This window comes from Aulonocara sp. 'chitande type north' Nkhata Bay, linkage group LG17 (genome assembly GCF_057382095.1).
Source record: "Aulonocara sp. 'chitande type north' Nkhata Bay isolate Kocher_YH1m ecotype deep benthic linkage group LG17, A_spYH_male_GT1.1, whole genome shotgun sequence".
In the NCBI taxonomy this organism is placed as follows: domain Eukaryota; kingdom Metazoa; phylum Chordata; class Actinopteri; order Cichliformes; family Cichlidae; genus Aulonocara; species Aulonocara sp. 'chitande type north' Nkhata Bay.
Genome location: NC_141360.1, coordinates 25,300,510 through 25,321,305, shown reverse-complemented (window position 1 = coordinate 25,321,305; position 20,796 = coordinate 25,300,510). Strand labels below are relative to the sequence as shown.

Here is a 20,796-nt window from a genome sequence, read left to right as displayed (position 1 = left end):
ACTGTAACGGAATACAGTTACTCATATTTTGTATTTTAAATACGTAACGGCTCTACATGTATTCCGTTACTCCCCAACACTGCTGATATGTGATCATTTTAGAGAAAATTTTTTGTCTACGTGTAGAAGCAAATGCTGTTCCTGGTGGCATTTAGGTATTTTCATCCTTTCAACCACATTGCCACTGTCAGTTATACCAGTTAGTGCAAATGTTCCTTGACCCTCGCACAAGTTTTTCGCACCACAAGCGATCTGGTAAGAAGCTGTGTGCTGCTCAGCGCTGACACTTCCCTAGGCCTTGAGCAGATTGATGGGAACCAGAGGGACTTTTCTTGGATGGACGGATGGACAGATATTCAAACATCTTTCTTCCACTCTGCAGAGATAGAAACTCAATCCTGACGACCCCGGGGAGCACTAGGAATGTCAGGCTGAGTGACATGTCAGCAGGTTCAGGCCCCCGGAGAGAAAATTCTCTATTTAGCATTCAACTGAAAGGTTGAAGACAAGTCAAAAAGGGCCTGAAAGACACAGCAGGATGAGAGGAAGACAGAATATGATCAAATGAGATAAGATCATCTTTTTGGGTTATTTTGGGGGAACTTCAGACGAGCTTCAGTGAGGTGAAAAATTACTGCAATGACTTTTACACCTGAGCTTTGAATATTTACCTGATGTAAATTTGCTTTAGAAGAAGAGAAATGTTTCTGCAAGACTTCAATTTTTAAGTTTAGTGGTAAGTAAAAGTAGTGAGAGAGCTGCTTTGATGTATTTGGTAATTTGGAACAGACGTTTACTCTTTTACTCTGGCAGTTCTGGCTGTTGTATGTTGCTGCAGGCCAACTGTCTGCATCGATGGATAACATTTCCCGCAGTGTTTTCATTCCAGACTTGGTCTCTCCTCTTTTTCAAACCTTGCAATGTAAAATACATCTTCCAAAAGCTCAGTGAAAAGGGAGGAGCTCTGCATTGTTGCATTGGTCAGCCAAATGCTAAGCAGAAAGGAAAACCCTCCTTTTTTTAAATGCAGTTCAGTTCCTGGCACACTGTTGGTGTACAGACAAGGAAAGACTGAGTTATGGAATGAGAAACTGATGCACACACAGTGTTGAGTAGTAAAACGTCAGTATCTGAAAGCTGGTGCCTTGATAAAACATGTGCTTACAGCAGATTTACCAGACGCCTGCATAAACAGCAAGCATAGCCATCACTGATGGTTTCTCTCACTTGGGTACGGGGCTTGTGTTGGAAAAAAAAATTTTTCTCTAAGAAATTATAGTTGCTAGAGGGTCATAAGGGAGAAAAGCTCTGAACAGACCTTTACTGATGGACCTACAATATAATTTAACTGACTGTAACATGAAATCAGCCTGTTTAATTTGATGCTTTAAGGTTTCCCAATGTCCATCTGAGACTTCCTCATAGGTTTAAAGGCCTTGAAGGAAAATATCCTGTGTTATTATCATTTAAACTGGGATCTGGTGAGTCAAAATTACATGTAACTCGATCAGTATTAATGATTTCAAGTATCCTGAATAGCTTAGTTTATAAAGAGGATATAAAAGGGTGTATAACTATAAAAAGGAGAAAGCTCGCTAATGAAAACCATGTGAAAGAAATGTTTTTGTAATTGTCTACAAATTACCCACTTCAGAGAGTAAGACACTCCAAAAAGTATATATTAGCCAGGGTTATTCTGTTTGCTCGCTAATGCAGGGTAGAGAAAAGCACCACTTTACAAGCTTGATAGGATAATTATTAGAAATGAGTAGGATGTACATGGAACATGCTGCCAAGAGAAGAAGAGTCTTTTAGATCAGTCCAGTCTGTTCAGTCTTTAACCAAATCTCTTTTTTACAATAATTTATCATTGTGAGGTTGAAGTGGAGAGGACCCAAACCAGGACATGTGGGCAGAAACAAATGAGTCTTTGGCTGAATCACAAAAGGTTACATGAACCAGGAGTCCAGGGAACACAGAACACAAGCAGGGAAATCAATAGTAGGATTTGACAAAGGGAGACGTATGAATATACTCTGGGGAGTAATTATGGATTAGAAATATGAGGCGATAGAGACACAGGTGCATGTGATCCACACAGGTGAAGATAATCAGACAGATGGGAAGTAAAGACTGGAACAAGACACACAAGAAAATCTACAGAAACAAGAAGACTTGATATGACAACAAATACAAGAGAATGGAAACTACAACCACAATTGACCGTGTGCTCAGGCTGCAGAAACCCAAGAAAGAAGAGGAGCAAGGAGAAGAGCCATCATGGAATGACAGGCCCCTGCCTGGTATTTACCACCAGCAGACAGAAGAAGTGGCTAACAATAGGAACAAGAATGACCGAGCCAAGATCTGATTGGACTTCGAGATACAGACAGACAAAGTGGTGATGGCTAACCAACCGGACATAGTGGACAAGCAAAGGAAGACAGCCATAGTGATTGGAAGTTATAGTCAATGACAGCAACATCAGGAAGAAGGAACACGAGAAGCTGGAAAAGTACCAAGGGCTGAGCGAAGATGTGGAGGGTGAAGGTAATAGTGGTCCCAGTGGTAATCAGAGCACTCGGTGAAGTGACTCCCAAGCGAGGCGAGTGTCTCCAGCAGATCCCAGGAACAACATCCAAGATCTCTGTCCAGAAGAGCGCAGTCCTAGGAACAGCAAATATACAGGACCCTCAAGCTCTCAGAGGATCTGTTAGAGACAGTTAGAGGATCCGAGCTAGAAGGATAAATCGCCCGCAGGGATGAGAGAGGAATTTGGTTTTTTTAATAAGTATTTCCCATTGGGATTTTGTTGAGACACCTGGGGGAATTCTAAGTTCTGGATTGGCCTACAAGAATACATCATCCCAGCACACTCTGTAACACATATTGTTTTTAGGATTGTGAATCTTCAAAAATATATAACAATAACATAATTATAAACATATCCCTCATTTTCTTAAAAAAACAAAAAGCTTACACCACAGGAGGTTAAATAAAAGTGGACTGTTGACACTTAGGAAAATATTTCATAAGTGTTATTAATATAAAGTATCCAAATTTAATTCTGCTAACGAAACTAATGGTGAACAATCAATACGTAAAACAACAAACACAGTGGGGGGGGGGGAAATTAATGACAAATCATTTTTTATCTTAAACTTTTTGGATAAAATGCTGTTTCTGAAGGAACAAGTAGCAACAACATTTACGCTAACCTATGATTATTGTGTATTAGATGGAACAAAATGCTTTGCTGGAGCTAGTACAATACACAAAAATAAATATATAAAATTATTCAAACAAATCTTGCCCAGAATACCTCTGTTCTGCTCCATTTTCATGGAGAAAACTATGAGTATTAGCTTTGCTCGACAAAGATGCTTTTTTTTTTTTTTTTTTTTTTAAATTGAGCCCTCTTCGACACAAGGAAGTGGTTTCATGTCTTGCCTGAGTGAATTTTTCTTTTAAAGAGGCAGCTGAATAGAAAAAAACATTTTTTACCTGTTTTTCCATCTAGGTTTTCTTCTCTGGCTCCAGTGAATGTCCACATGTGGTGTGAAATTAGAGTGACTGGATATCCAAGAGCACTGCCAGCTCACTGAGCATTTCACTATCAGATGTTTCTCCAGAATAGTGCTTTGTGATATAATTTCCACTTTGCACTTATCGGGAATACCTGACTTAATTTTCTGATAGTTTTAACTGGCAGGCAGCTCCTGGGGGAGCACTGTGCTGATTGCTGGAAGATGTGAGGCTTTGTATTTCTATCCTTTAAGAAGGCGATAAGTCTCTGAACAGCACAGCACAATACAGGTGGACTGAAGCACTGACTCTTATTGGTTTCAGGAGGGTGTACTGTGCAATACCTGGGAATGTACTGTACAGCTACTAGGGCTATGCGATATGACCAAAATCTCATATCCCGATATAAGAATTCTATCGTCCCGATAACGATATAAATCACAAAAATGTAACATTTTCTGTAAATTCTGTGAATCTCGGGCAGTTCGACTTGCGGGAAGTGTTTCCAGCTGTGCGTCATGTAGCTGGAGTCGAGTGTTTTAAAAGATGCATGAAGCTACACATTTTTAGACATAAGTTGTAACGGCCGTCGTTTTCTCTGTGAGTATTTATTACACGGCGTGCTGCGGGGAAAAGCCTGTTCTAACGTTTGAGTCTAAGGTTTATTTTTTAGCACCTGGTGGCTCTTTTTTACTTCTCATCCGTAAATAATCTGCTCTTTCACGTGGTTTAGTTTATTTTGAAAAGTCTCAACAGGATCTTGAGCTTTATTGTGAAAGGTTTATGTGGAACATAAACAAGCGGACACGCGATGGTGTTACCGTCGTTGTTGCTAACCACAACGCATAAAAACAGGCGCTTGTCCGTCTGTAGTGTGGTTATATTAAATATAAGCGAAAGAGAGAACTTAAAAAATTAATATAGCCACTACAGTGACCATCAAAACGATGAAAAAAATATTGCCGTAAACAGTTTATTTTGCGACACTGCGAAACAAACGATAGCGTAAAATGAAACGATGGACGTTTTTATATCGTCATCCCCTAACAGCTACTGTTCACTTTTGTTCAAGTTTTAAATTTAAGTTTCCCATTACATCTTGTGTTTTGAAGTATTTGATGGCTGTGGCTGTGAATGGTTGTCTGTATTTCTCAGTTTTACAAAGAACCCTATTAACCACTTTTAAGGTGTTTCTATGAAAGCCCATGTCACATTATACAGACCAGGAAACATATTCAAGTTTGGCTTATACGCCATGTAAGCCCAGAGGAACATGGGAACTACTCCCTGCCTTGAGTCTGTATACTAAGCTATGCTAATTGCTAATTGGGCTAATACCATGAGAGTGGAATTGCTCATGTAACAACTTTAAGAAGAAAGTAAATTACAGTTATGGTTTAGTTTTAGTTCAAGGCTATGAAGATCTGAGAAGGTCACGAGAACAGATTTGTTTTCAATCCTGTCCATTTTTACTCAGTAAAACATCATTGTGGTAAAACTGAAAATATCTGATGAATGCCTGACCTGAATTTAGCTGCTGTTGGACAGGAGAAATGATTAATAACGGACACAACAACACAAGTCTGTGTTTATGAGGGAGAGATAATAAAAACACACAAGCACACACACATACACACATACTTGTACAGGAAACAAATGATGAAATATGAACTTGTCAGACAGGCGAGACCCATTACTGATGTTGATTAAAGAGGGTAATAAGAGAATTTAGGGAGGTTGTAGCATCTAGATCTCTTTCTGTTCTCCACTCTTAGAGTTATAACTTATGAACATTGACTTGCTGCCTTTTCACATATCAGTAAGGGCATCTTTAATTAGAAAGTTTGTGGCTCTCAGTGTTCAGCTGGAGTCTTTATTACCGTAATTGTCGGGCTATAAGCCGCTACTTTTTGCACAAGCTTTGAACCCTGCGGCTTTTAGTCAGGTGCGGCTTTTCTATGGATTGTCCATGATTTTGTCATATCGTCATATGTTTTGTTTGTTCCGCTGTTGTACGGCACTACGTTGCCTGGCGGAAGGGCATGTGATCAGACACACAGTATCGGGGTTCAAGAGTGGTATGTTGGTCAGTGGTCACATGTCCATCCGCCAGGCAACATAGTGCCGTACAAGTAGCGCGAAAAACAAACTTCAAAGTAGCGCTACACGTTCAGCGGGAGGTGTGGATGACGAGCGGCGATAAACTTGCGAAAAGCAAGTTATGCTCAACTCCACCGGTGGAATCTGACAGCGTGGAAAAGTGTGAAAACATCCATGATCACCAACGGATTTCGAAGGGCTGGACTGCTGCATGATGAAGAGGAGGACACCGCCACGGCCCTTCAGAGGGTGTTCGACTCTGACACTGACAACGAGGATTTCTTTGGTTTTGAAAGTGACAACGAAGGAAAGGAGCTGAGAGTGGATGACGAAGCCACCCTAAGCCTGTTCGTTTCGACACTGGAGAAGAGGACTTTGGTGGTTTTAGTGCGCAGGAAGAAGAGAAAGATGGTGGTGAATGACTGACTTTTCTTCTTGTTAAAGCCGTGTCACTGCACCTGAGCCTAAAAGGTAGGCCGAATCTATTTTTCTGATGTGCTGTAGGTTATTGTTATGTACTACATTTGTTACTCGTTTATGAAGCACAGTACATGTTTCGTACTTGTAATTACTGCTACTTTTACATATACCTAAAAAGTTGTGCAAATATGTACCCATAACTTGTTTTTCAAAATATTAATAAAAGGGGTGTGTCTCCAAACAGCCATCTCTTTCCTGACAATTCCTTTTGTGCATATTCTCTTATATATGATAAGTCAACATTGAAACACCTGCGGCTTTTAGTCAGGTGCGGCTAATGTATGTTTTTTTTTTTTGGTTTGTTTTTTTTGGTTTGTTTTTTTTTGCGGCTAATGTATGTACAAAACAGGATTTTCCCCTGATTTTAGCTTGTGCGGCTAATATTCAGGTGCGCTTTGTAGTCCGGGAAATACGGTAAGTGATTTTTTTTTTTAAATTTGAAAGATGACCAAAGCAAACTGCACATGATGAACCTGACAACGTGCTGATATTATCAGTTTGAAGAGTTAATTTTCACCTGAGAAGATCACATTAGCAATATTATTTAATTTTTATATGATTTATTTTGGAAATGTTAGTAATACGGTAACTTTTACATTTTTGATATATAAATAAATTATGATTGAGTTAGAAGATTTAGAGTTTATATATTTATTTTTTTTGTGTTTTTTTTTTATTTCCTTATCCATATTTCCATATTTATTATTTTTGAGCTAGAGTAGCTTTGCATGATTTACAGTTCATAATAATCCTTTTTCTGTTATACTTATTTCCTAGGCATTTGTGAAACAAGCTGTTTCAGCTTCTCCCCCTTCCTCTAAACTCATTTTCTATGGAATGGCTTGAACAGGTTTGAACAGCTGGAGGGAGGAGTTTCTGTGCTCGCAGTCAGAGCCTTTGATTATGGTTGACTCGTCGGTCATCGCTTGCGTGAACTGTGACGTCAACAGGAACCGTCACCAGGGCTGTGACCGGCTTTGAAGTCACAGAGGTTTAGACCTTTTTCAAAATGAGTCAGTAAAAATGTCTCGAATGCCTGTGTGATGCTCCAGATGGCTTTCACACTGCCTCTTATTGGGTTGTGTTTAGGAAGTTAGGCTGATGCGTGACTCATGAGAAATGATAATGGGTTGGTTTGGGCACAAGTAGTGACTCAGAGCAACATTAAGACCAGAGTCATTTAGTTACTTTGTGTGTTATTTTAAATTCAACTTTAAAAAAAAAGTCTTTATTTGGCGTTTTGCTTTATTTGATTGTTTTATACACTCACAACTCTCAACTTTCACATTTCTTTATACACAGTCACTCCTGTAGAAGAAAGAAGTGTACAAATGTAAAGTCTTTTATGGGTTTTGATTGTACTGGATCTCAAGGACCTAGTGTCTTCAGATGTGTATTTAAGGTGCTACACTTTAAATATGACACAAGAGAAAAACTTCTGGCTCTGCCTGTCACCATTTATACTCACTGATTTCCATGCTGTCTTCTTCTGCTCTGTTATATGAGAATCTTTATGCTAACGCACTGATATATCAGTAAAATGCTGTATTTGCACTGAACCACAAGTGGAAAAAAAAGAAACCTGATCTTTTGCCTGGACAGAAATTAAATAGACTTTTAGTTTTAATTTTATTTATATCACACCAGTTTGCAACAGCAGTCCACTCAGGGCATTTTATATTGTAAGGTAAAGACCATAAAATCATAGAAAGTAAACCCCAGTGAGCACAAGACCCCCGTGAGCAAGCAAGTGTCAACAGTGGGAAAGAAAAACTCCAGCAGAGGTAGGCTCAAGGAGGAGCAGCCACCTGCTTTGACTGGTTTGTTGGGCCTAAGTTTCATTATTTGAAATTTTGGCTGTATTTAATATAAAAATCTCCCATCGTTTCTACAAATATGTCAAAAAGTTGAAAAGAAAAACAATTTAAAGCTAAACTAAGTATTTTTTTGTCAGCCTTTTACCAGCATGTATGTGTGTGTGTGTGTGTGTGTGCGTGCGTGCGTGCGTGCGTGTGTGCGTGCGTGCTAGAAATTACAATTTTATGTTTACATATTTTCTTGATGGTATCTCCTTCTGTGTTTAATTAATTTGACGAAATGCTGTGTAGACAGAGAACTCTAACACAAAACACCTGTGTAAACAAACAAACAAAAAAACAATAATGTCATGTTGTATCACACACAGAGCAGACGCCAGCTGCTAGACTCTTAACAACAACCCAAATTACTTTCCCTGTTTAAGTCTCCGTCTTATCAGACTTACAGCCACCTTAGTTTGTAGAATGAACCTCCAAACAAACCTTCATCAGCTAACATCGTTTTCCAGGTTAGGTAGATCATTTCTCTTCAGCTATAACATATTAATCCTTACATTTAGACCTGAAGCAGATCATTTTTTCCAATGGAATATCAGCTCCCTGGTTCTCGTCAAACTATTTGTGCAGTGTGCTAGGTTTGTGACTTTTAAAACAATTTCAGAGGTTTTACTCTTTATGTCATCATTTGAAATTCAAAGGCTGTCAAATTTAAGTTAGCTGGAGGCCAAAAGGTCTCACAGGTTCACATCCCCCATTCCAGACATTGGGATTTAGCTCCTGTGGCCACAGACAGCTGAAAGGAGAGCTCTGAACATCGCTTCAGCTAAAAAGCTCCTACAAAAAGTGCAAATAGCTGTCCATTTATGCACACACAATCAAACAAAAGTGGAGCAGCACACACTTTGTTTATAACTTGGCTTAATCTGCTTTAAACTAGTGCCAGACTGCCTGCTGACTCAGTGTCAGAAAAACAACCCATGCACGTAAGGAAGCTGCAGTAGTCACTTCGGTCCAGTTAGACGGCAGTGTGATTCATGCTCTTCTGTTCCATTAACAGCACAGAGTTTATCCTTCACTTACAGCTGCACAGATTTGACTTTTCTTTCTGTCACACACATAACTGCCCCTCCAGCCATCTAGGAAAAATAAGCATTTATGGAATTTCCCCAAAAGACTCTTTTGTTTTTCTCATAAATAATTAAAACTAAATGTGAGTCTTCATGTATTCTGACTTAATTAAGATATTAAACAGTAGCACATGAACCTGTTTTCTCCGCAGGCCGTTCCTGGTGCTGCCCCCGCTGATGGAGTGGATCCGGGTGGCGGTTGCTCACACTGAACATCGACGGAGCTTCTCTGTGGACAGTGACGATGTGAGGCAGGCTGCCAGGCTGCTGTTGCCCGGCGTGGACTGTGAACCCCGACAAATAAAGTAAGAATACGATGTCAATAACATTTACTGCACAAACCTGCTGGAGAATGAAGCTCAGTGTCATCCATTTATGAAACCTGTAAGCCTGCACATGCACGTTCAGTCAGCAGATGCTGCATTAGCATAAACTTCAACCAAGTCTCGTATACCAAACACAAGAATGACTTGCAACAATCACTCACACTTTATTTTAACAGAATCTCATCCACAGTGTTAGAACATGTAGATGAATATGGAGACATGATCAGCAGTTACTTGCACATTTGCTTTCTGATTACAGATTTGAGGTCAGCTGTTTACATGTAACCTGACTTATTACATGGTGTTTACATCAGACAAAACATTTTAAGAGAGCAGTTTGACTTGAACAGACCTGATCAATATGTCATCATCCATTCATCCTCCTCAGTGTCCATCTTTGTATATCGAACAGCTTTTCAGTAGAATAGTTGCGATTATTTTATTTTTCATTATTGAAAGGTGTGTTTTGCGATCACCCTCTACGGAATTTAACAAAAACTGTCACCACCAGGGGGCAGAGTTTCATAAGCACGGTGCTGTTTTCCTTTTCTTTTTCATGCTGTGTCTTTCCACCTTTTGCTGTCTCCTTTGGAAAGCAGGAATGTGCTGCTTTGCTACAGACAGGGGAAACACTGGTTCTATATCACCACACGGACAAAACATTATTACAACCGTGTGCAATGACACTGCAGTCCTGTTGCCCATGAAATGGTTGCTTTGAAGACGTGGACCCGCTTTGCAACTACCCGACGTCAGTTGGCAACTTCAAAACAACTCAGTCTGCTGTAGGTCTGTCAGTTTGGCTGGCAAATACATGCACTTTATCTATGACAATACAGCAATTAATGGATAAATCCCCACACGTAAATTCATTTTAACTCTTATATTGTGCAATGAAGCCATTTTGTCTACAGCTTTATATAAATAAGCAGCATTTAGGGATATCTAACTGACTTTTATCATCCCTTGACTTTTCCACCATTACCTGCAGGTTTACACGAGTGGCAAATTTAGTGAAGTCCTTCAGCAGCTGTTTGATGGCTTCCCATAAAAATTACAGGACACATACGATCGTAACTCCACAGACTGCGTATAAAAGATGGAAATAGATATTCATCACTAATTGGTCATTGTAGACTATGATTATGAAACCTCAGCACAAGCATTTTGACCATCATAATCATGTTTTTTTGTTATTGTTGTTGTTTTTTGGGTGGGGGGTAACCAGATGTGGCTGAACTATCTTACAAGGAAAGTTACTAATCAGTGGAAAGAAGCTTGCTCATTAAATGTTAACCAAAACTGGAGCACAGATTCTTGGATTCGGTTTTAAACCATATTTTTTAGATAATTACAATTAAATGGTTTAAGGGGCACAAGCACAAACATAGATTAGAGGACCTCTGTGATGAATAGCAACCAGCCACACCCCAATTATACATGACTTTAGCCCTTTAATACAATTTAATTTGTGTGAGTTTATTCATTAAGTTAATTTTTTATTTAATCTTAAAATGGGAATCTGTGGGGATCGTCATACATTTAAAGCTGGGTTGCAGTTTTTGACACTTTTGCATTGGCTTCATTGTTTTCACCCACTGCGGTTGTTGCTGAGTGGAGCGTAAAGACTGACTAGGGATGGCAAGGACAGCCGGGAGAAAATATGGAGCCAAACTAAACAAATGAGTGTGATTAATGGAATAATGTGGGGATTATAGACAAAAAGTGTGCGCCGGCCTTTAGTTCACAGGAGCACACCCTGTATTGTTTTATTATTAATGACAACATTAACAACATGTTAACATTTCATCGTAGCCCCACAGTGAACTGAATTTCGCCTCGCACTGTAAAATTTAAAAGCTTTTTCATGAGGCTTGTCAGTTGCTAAACGAACTGTGTTTGTCCTTCTTTCTTGGACAGCAGTAACCTATAAATCTTCTCTCTGTATTTGTTTCTGACTCACTCACAGTCTCGCCTCGCTCGCCCTCTCTTTCTTCCCTCATTTGCAAACACTCCACAGCGGTTACAAAGCCGTGCACCATATTTACCTCGTCGCCGCTTACTCTGTAATCTTTCTGTAATTTGTCACAGAGTCACCGGGTTAAGAGTCTTTTCACTTTTCATGTATTTGTAAAGAACTAATAAATGAACTACTTCGAGGTGCCAATTAATGCATCTCTTTGCATATGTCAGATTTAACTGTCATGTATATGTAGACCAACATCCGGCAAAGGTTTCTCTGTGGAAACTGCAGTTGTGACAGATGCTTGGATTAAGAGGCTTTACGGGGGACGTGAGTGGGTAATAATGAGTCACAGCAGAAGCCTTACCTGGAGAGAAGCTGCTTAAGAAAAGTACTGAACCAGAAGCAATCAAAGAGAAGTGAGTGTTGACAAACTCAGATATTAAGGAACTGACTTTCAAATTGAAGCAGATCAGTACTTATAAAGTTGCAAGTTTGTTTCCTGATAAGGAGAATTTGAGTTATGAAAGCCTGATCAGCAATCGTTTTCAGCTTCCCTCAGCATGCCGTGGAGATGTATGTGCTCGGATCTCAAAATCCATTTCTGACATAAGCTTCGTCTTAATCAAAGTAATAGATCTGCTGTTTCTGTCTGCAGAGCCGAGGATTGCTTCTGTGCCACTAGAAAGCTGGACGCAGCCTCCACAGAGGCCAAGTTCCTGCAGGATCTGGGCTTCAGGATGCTCAACTGCGGTCGGACGGACCTGGTCAAGCAGGCCGTGAACCTGCTGGGGCCCGATGGCATTAACAGCATGAGCGAGCAGGTCTGGCACCTAACACACCCACGCTCTCCTGCACACACACTCACATATATATAACAACTTTAAAATCCCACATTTGCACAGCTCAGGGGTTGGAGATACAATAAAATGTGGATTTCTAGCAAGTACCTGGCAACCCAGTGCAGTTCATGCACACATGCTGAGCACAGGCTGCTCTCTCACTGAGTAATGCAGCGTGCTAAATTCACGATACAGTTTTCATGCATCTTTCTTTTTTTTTAATACACAAGGAAAATAATTCACATTTTTAAGAGAGTTTTTCTTTGTGTCTGTTTGTGTGTACTGCACTAACCCTGCACAAATGTCCTGCCGCTTCTTCTCAAAGTAATAACTCAATTTCAAACTCCAACCTTTCAAATTTCACACACTGCAGTTTTGTCAAAGCAGATGCTGCCTCTGGGATACTTACAAGGTGTCCGCCAATGAGGGCAGGAGTGGTAAATCATCACTGCCCCCAATGGGAGCTTCATTTTCTCGATGTTTACTTTCACTTTTACTCGTGGTTTGGAGTTTTTGGGTTAAGAAAACAGCTTATGACAGTAATAAAGGCGTAATGACCAAGCATTCATTTGTGATGATTTGGGAGTGAGACCAGGCTCGAAACACTCATCCAACAACAATCAGATGAACCTACACTTTACAGAAGTGCAAAGATCTCAATTATCCATCCAGTCTCAAAGGCATTTCTTGTCATGCTTCGGCTGTGTGCAGGCTGGATGAGGACCCAATCGCAAACTCACGGAGGCAGGAATGAACTCAAAATTCACAGCTTTATTGCTGGAGAGCAAAACCATACAAACTAAACTGGGAAACTATATGTCATGGTCCTGGGCCATGTTGGCCCAGTGTTCTTAGTTTCCTTGTATGTTTGTATTTTATTCCATGCTTCCCCTGCCCATTATGTCTGAGTTCTCCCCGTGCTCTCTCTTCCCCCTGTGTGCCCTCTATGTATTTATGAGCCCTCGTCCCCTTTCGTGTTTATTCCATGTCTCCCCTGCCTGTTACGTTGGTGTTCTACTCGTGCTCTCTCTCCTCCTGTACTTCCTGTTTCACCTCTCCCGTCAGTGTTCAGTTCACCCCGCCCTGTCTCGTTATGATTATCAGTGTCACCTGTGTTCCCCGTGTGTTCCCACTTCCCTCGTTAACCCTCTGTGTATTTCTGTCTGCGTCTCCCTCTGTTCAGTGTGACGTCGTCCCTCTTGCTGTGTGGATCTCCCTGTGTGTCTCTCTGTGAGTTCTTAGTTTATGGTTTCCCAGTTTGGTTTAGTTTATATGTCTGTTCTGCCAGCGAATAAAGCTGAGTTTTGAGTTCATTCCCTCGTGCCTGTGAGTCCTGCATTTTGGGTCCTACTCCTGCCTGCCGCACAGCGCTCCGTGACACTATAACGTAATAGACGGAGAAACACACAGCCATGAATGAGGGAGAACGCGACACAGAACTGAGGGAGACGCAGACATAAATACACAGAGGGTTAACGAGGGAAGTGGGAGCACACGGGGAACACAGGTGACACTGATGATCATAACAAGACACGGCAGGAGTAAACGCAACACTGACGGGAGACTGTCAAAGTAAAACAGGAAGTACACAGAGGTTCAGACAGGAGGAGAGAGAGCACGGGGAGAGCACAGACATAACGGGCTGGGGAAAACATGGAATAAAACACAAGGAGGGGAAACGAGGGCTCACAGATACACAGGGGTAATCAAATAAGGAACATCTTAACAGAACCTAGGAACCACGGCATAAATAAAGAACGAAATACAAAACACACAAAAACTAAGAATACTGGCCCAGGACCATGACATTTCTTAGATCCTCAGGTCTTAGCTTAAAATGAGCTTGCACCTAGTGATAATTTGCTTTATTGATTAACCTTCACTCGTCTAAATTCTATATAAAACCTATAGTAAGTCAGAACCTTGCCACAGGTTTTAAGCCAGATCATTATATTTCAGTTAAAAAAATCATACATTTTATCACATATCTCAGCGAGCTGCGATTAACCACCGCCTAGTTGCCTAAAAAATCAATTGTAGATTGCTGATTGTTTTTCTGTCAATCAACAGACTGATTATTCGTGTAGGAAACAATTAGTATTTGAACGGCAATTCGCCAACTGTGTGCAAACAACAGTCCAAGTGATTTGGCACTTGGACACAGGCAGTGGTTCGTTGGGCTTGTTTCTGGGATATCTGACACGTTCTCGCTCTGATCAGTGTCTGGAGTCCATGACAGATTAAACACCTTGGTGTTTTGATCCACTTCTATCCAACAAAGATTGCAGACGGTTGCGACCGGATGGTGGGTCAGTCTGAAGCAACGTTTAGACGTTAACATCAAGTAACGTCTACGTGAATGCCAGGATGCAGGGTTGCGCAGCAGAACGTAGATGATAAATGTTTTGCACTTGGTCCACCAGTGGTTTTAACTGGGGATTAAACTGGAATCTGTGTATTTGGTTCAGTTGTGCACCCTTAAGCACCATCGAGTGGATCCCAGTGATGCAGTAATTTCAATCAGCCCTTGAAATATCACAAAAGCAGCTTCATACATAAGTTCCTTATTATTTTTAGTTTTAATAACGCATGTGAGCATTTGTCTGTGATGGAGAGCTACATCTTACATGGTGGTTTGTTATTTGTTGGCAACGTAGATGTGTTAGTTCTTGGCAGTAAAAGGACCGCGAAAGCTGCTTCTCTAAGCTGCTGATGTATCACAGATATGTGGTTCTTGCAATAATCCTCATTTTTTGTGTATTTTTGCTTTCTTTTTCACTTTTACAAAAATGTACTTGCCCTTCATGCCTAAACACGCTGCCTGCAACAACTTTCACTTGAGGACAGCAAAGGGATAATATTGAATAAAAGAAAACGGAATGGTTAACTAAACCTGCTCATCATATAAAACCACAATATTTCAGGTTATAACAGCTGGCAGAGCAAAGTATGTTTAAAACAGAAAAGAATAGCAGGGGTTTTATTTATTTATTTCTCCCTCATCCTCCTCCAGATCTAATATATCAGGTGAGCGAGGTGAAGACATCAAGTCCTTTGCATCTCCACGTCATGCAGTGTGACTAAGCCTCGCCCTCTTTAAGACCTCAAGGATCTGATTAAAATCCCTCAGTTTTACTTGCGTGACTAAAGCTAAAGATGCTGTAACCTCTGACTCACTCTGACTTCAGCAGCTGAGAACTGTCTCAAAAATACATGAAATTATTGTTATTTTCTACATTTTTTTTAACATATAATTAAGATGAAGTCATAGTAGGATCCTTAACTTGACTTAATTCGACACACATTTCTTAAAACTCGCACCAACTCCTCTTGGCAATGAAAAAAACATTTTTTTTCCTCTTAATCCTTTCAGCACAAAAATGCATATTTCACAGGTCTGCAAAGGAGTGGTCTCATCCCCACAGCCCCTGCCTCATGTGCTGCTATTAATTGCTCATTAAACACCACAACATGCTGGCAGTGGCCCAGCGGGGACATGAATGTAACCGCGTGGATAACAAAGAAAATACAAATATAATAATCAGTGGACCTCGACCAAATGGAATCTAGTAACATTGCGGGAGTGAAGTAACAAATAAACCTGTTACGACTCCAGCTCACTGGGGTAAGGGGGAGGAGCATTAATTAACCAGATGGAAGAGGTTAAATGGGAGTTAATTTATTTATTTTATAGATTTTTCCACCGGCAACGAAATTTTAGAAGCAAAGCAATCACAAAACGAAGAAGAAGAAAAGCAGAAGTGTGTCGCAGTTATTGTTTGTGGAGTTTTAGTTGAGGACCAGCTATTCAGGGCAAATATATGTGCTCACAAATAAGTCTAAAAGGTAACAAAAGTACAACAAAAACACATGAAAGTGAATCCAAAAAGGTAGAGGGGTAACAAAGGAAAGACAGCATATATAAGCATACACTGAAGGCTGATGGGAACATAATTACTGGAAGAGAGAACAACCAGAGAGTTGGAGAAGACACGGGAAGTAAAACTAGTGCAGGAAATACTAAACACAGACACAAGATTAACACTCGTCATAAAGACAGAAACGAGGGAAGAATTGAGGAAAAAGGAATGAACAGGAAGACAAACTAAGAAATCAAAATTTACACTAGAACAATCATAAAATGTCTCCAAAAGTGAACCAGAAATTCATTCTTCCACTTTGAGCAGAGACACCCAGACCCCCCTTTGCTCAGCCACATGCACCAACTCTTCTGGGGGACACCAAGATGTTCCCAAGCCAGCGAAGGGAGTGTCTAGGGTCTGCTACCAGTGGAACATCCCTAGGTGTTTTGGGTGCCTCCTTTCAATGTGGAGGAGTAGAATCTGTACTCTGAAACGTTCCTGATCTCCTCACCATTTGTCCCTAAGAGAGACACCCTTCAGATCCTCATTTTTCCAGTCACTACCCAGAGGTCAGGTCGTGACCAAACAAGTATCCAAAACTCACTCTGGAAAATATAAGAACCAAAACTTCAAACAATACAATAAATAAATACCCGAGTTTACCTGATGTCCCTGGCCAATGGTCGTACACTCATTGCCGCCTACCTAAAAAGAAAAAAGACAGGAGGCAGTAGCACCTCTCAGCCTAGTGCCAGGGATATGTATGAATGAGAAATGCCTCAGCTAAGAAGAGGCAACACCCAATATCAAGTCACCTTGAACTTTGCAGTGTGCAAACAGGAGGTATGAGTCCTTTTAACAGTTTTCATGGTGCTGTGGATGGAGCCGGGGGCTGGAGAACCGGATTAATCAAAGGTGGCAGTAGGCGGGATGCAGGAGGAGCAGTCAGGTGAAGAAGAGCAAAGAAGCAGATGCGGGGGCTTGCACACACCACCCAGCATACTGATCGCTTAAATTACTCAAGCAGGGAGGAGAGGAGCAACTCAGGGCTGTAGCAGAGCGGCATCCAGCTACAGATTGTGCCATGACCTTCCTGTTCATCCTGAAAGTGGAAGGGGAAAGGATTTTTCTTTTGTTGCCTGCTACTGCAACACTTTTCCTGCTCTGAGCACTGACAGGTCAGGTCAGTATCTCAGTCCCACTACAGCCAAGTGTCACTTGGGAATCTTCACCTTTGACGGTTCGTAGAAATATTGGCTATTCCCAGTGCTGCTAAGTGGAAGTTAATTGTGCAATCTGACTTTCCGCGGTCAATAAGCTGCGCCTAGTTAGGTTTAATTAAGATTTGCTTGGCAATTCTTCACTCAGACTCTAAAAATAAAGTCCAGGTCTGGTTGATTAATGTTTGTTTAAACACATTATATATTGTTTATAATATATTACAAAAAAATGTGAAAAACAGATGCTTGTTAAATTGACAGATTGTATTGACTTATGCTTTCCTTCCTCTCCCCTCACATAAATACGAGCCTGTGACATGCAGGCTTTTATCTCCTTGTAAAGGAGGCTAAATGGAGCAAAAGACCAGACAGCGTTACAGGAGCAATAAAGTAAAAGCTGGAGTCTGCCATAACGGCTAAGAGACATTTCGACCTCATCACGGTGCTCATCGTGGTCCGTCGTCTCTCGCCCTTTAGCCGTCTGCTGATTAAGTAGATTGCTGTCCAGGAAATGTTTAAGAATGAATCACCACTAAGGGAGATCAGTCTTCAACATAAAGCGCTGTGGTGTGTTATGAGTGAGCCGTAAAAGGCCTCTGTTGAGCATAATGGCCCAGATCAGATATATGATTGAAGTCTGTTTTATGGAAGCTCATTTAAAACAGTTAGAAAAGTCTGATAAATGTGAAGATCTCGGTGCCTCGTTTACAATAAAGGTCATTTTTAAGTTGTTGCTGTTGCTGATCTTATGCAATTCTTTGCAGTAGCACTAAGATGAAGCAGCTTCATCCTGCAGCATAATGTGTGTGGGCGTGTCAGAATACTCTGTGCATATGGAGACACGCAGAGATAGAAGAAGTTATGTTAGGAGTTTCACAGCCCACCTTTGTGCTTTTGCCCTTGTTGGGAAGACACGGTTATTTTAAGGGAGTAATGAAAAGGTCCAGTACATAAGAAGCTGCGAGAAACTGCCGGATATTTCTCTGAGTTGTGTGCTGTGTGTGTATACTTATTATATCTCACTGCATTTTACAGAACGGGATCGATTGGTAGGCAGCAGTGAAGTTATAGCATGTACATAAAATGGTGATTTAAAGAAAATTATGTGAAGACTTCTAAAAAACGAGCTAATGTTGTGGTTACGGTCAACACGATCGTCAGTGATTGTAGGATTTAGCTAGGTAAGCTACGTAAAAGCCTTCAGGAACAGGTATAGACAAAGTAAAAACCGGAAGTGAAGTGATTGCGGAAGTTTTTCCACAGTTTTCTGCAGAATGTTTTTGCAACTGCTGCAGCAAACTGTTTCCGTGTCATCTGGGAATCCCTTTGCTCCTGCATTGATGTAACTCAAAGATGACTGGCTGGTGCTTTTAGCCTGACTGTGTAACAAAACGGTGTGGATGTAAATGGTCGTCAACATGTTATTATAGGAAGAGTCATTTTTATTGTGCCTTTCTGGTCTGACCATTCAAGGCTCTTAACACCGAGAGTCACTTTCACTGATTCACACACAGATTCATACTTTACTTATTCTGTGCACTTTAAGAGCTTTACCTGGAAACCGTTTCCAGGTAACCCAGCAATGATGATCTTGGACTGAGCACAGAAAGAAACCAGCAGACCAGCAGATAAAAACCAACCACTGTGCTGCAGCACATAGGTGTGCTGTGAGAAATGATCAGGTGTGCTGTGGAAGACTACCTGGTTCCACCTGATTAATACTCTTCCATCCAAGTACTAACCAAGCCCAACCCTGCTTAGTTCCTGAGATCAGTCGAGATTGGGTGTGCTCAGGGTCGTATGGCTGTAAGCTGATTAGTGCTCTAAGTGACCTGCTTGAGTAACGGACATAACAAATACATTCTCTTCCACTAGAGGGCATTACAACTCCTTGCTCTAACTAACTGGGTTACCAACTGCTGGTAAAACACAAGAAGATGAAGAAGAAATTACATATTAGTCATAGGAATGAATAAATATTTGAAAAGAAAAAGTAGTCAGTCAGACCTGGGTCCAAGAGAAAATTCCCACCCAGATGAAGGCCCTAGCATGAGTAGTGGTCAGAAGGAAGCAAAAAAAGGTATACTGGGGACAAACCGAGCCAATTTTGCTATGCCTGGTGTGTGGGGAAAAATAATCAATATGCTTTTTGTGACGTTTTTGCTTGGTGGTGTGCCCTGTAATTTTTCTAATGTGAAATAGTGGCTCCAAAAGGTTTGGAATCACTGCACTAGAGCAAGGGTGTCAAACATATGGCCCTGGGACCAGAATTAGCTCACCAAAGACTCCAGTCTGACACTGGATGGCTTTGGAGAATGTAAAGGAAGGTATAGATTTTGGACTTTTAACTAAGCTTTACAGCTTTTCCTACTTACAAAGAATTTCCCCAAGAATGTTCATACTAGAAACCAAGGTTACAAAGTAATAGATAAACATTTAAATAGCAGAAAAAATCCTGGTTATTTAGAATTTTATGGTGGGTCAATAGTTAAATAAAAAGATAAGAAAAGTTAACAAAAACTTTCTGTTATAATCTCAGAGCAGTCTTGACAATGAGGCACCAGAACTTTTTCTTTAATTTTGCACATTTGTTGACTCCCAAAGAGTCATGCTGCTTGTGGCATTCATGTGCCACATAAACATTGCTGCACATGAAACAGTAGCAATTGCACTCAGTGGCCACCACAGGATTTTGCTCTGTGCTCTACCTCGGAAATTGATTGAAAAACAGGACAAAGAGCCAAAATTTGATCCGCCTTTCAAACATCACTGAATCCCAATCGAAGCTAGAATCTCCAAGATGTGCACACCAGCAAACGAAAAGATCCCCTACTAAGGTCTTGGTACCAGACACCACGTGAATCCTTACAAAGTATAGAGCAGTACGTATAAGGTGGTGTACATGAATACGTTTAAATGTTTGTTTTTGAGTTTGACTGAAACCAAGTACAGCAGTTAGTCGTCTGAAGTGGTCTCTTGTTGAACAGCAAACCTCTCGCCTCCTATTAAAATATGCACAACCCACACAGCTGCAATATCTACATTTACAGGAATAACACCAGATTGAAATAACCTGGAATTATTTCTCAAGGCATTTTGTTAATAGCAGTGAAATCAACACTTTTGCATGAGAAATAACAAAAGTGTGTTTTCAATGCAATTCCTTCTCTGTTTGGTAGAGGTCCTAACCTCCAGCAGGAGTACACTTACTGGATGATGAGCAGCAAATCAGAAAAAGGACTCCAATCGAGTGATTTGATTGTAATCCTTGAACACATCCTTAGAAATTTCCCTTGAAGCAAAATCCAATGTAAGATGAATATCACATTTGTGTGAGAAGTTGGCCTTTAGATAATAAAAAAGTGAAATGATGCAGAGCTCATTTCAAAGATCCAGCCTGATTATTCAGTGCATGTAAAGTATTAAAGCAAACTGACCCAGTAATAAATGGTCCAGTCAAATCTCTGCTTAGTCTTTGTTGCCATTCAGATCCTTTGTTATTGTGGGGTTTTTTGTACTTTGATTTAATTTGG

The 20,796-nt window shown here is 40.6% G+C and overlaps 1 protein-coding gene across 2 annotated transcripts in view; it reads left to right on the top strand.

Annotated features, from left to right (window-relative positions):
- Nucleotides 1–20,796, top strand: part of LOC147310164 (ankyrin repeat- and BTB/POZ domain-containing protein 3-A) — a 264,271-nt gene that overhangs the window by 211,084 nt on the left and 32,391 nt on the right. For both annotated transcript variants that reach the window (XM_086268998.1, XM_086268996.1), the window contains exons 4-5: nucleotides 9,202–9,354; nucleotides 11,997–12,162. In XM_086268998.1, coding sequence (XP_086125124.1) covers nucleotides 9,202–9,354; nucleotides 11,997–12,162 — 319 coding nt within the window. The remainder of the gene's footprint in view (nucleotides 1–9,201; nucleotides 9,355–11,996; nucleotides 12,163–20,796) is intronic.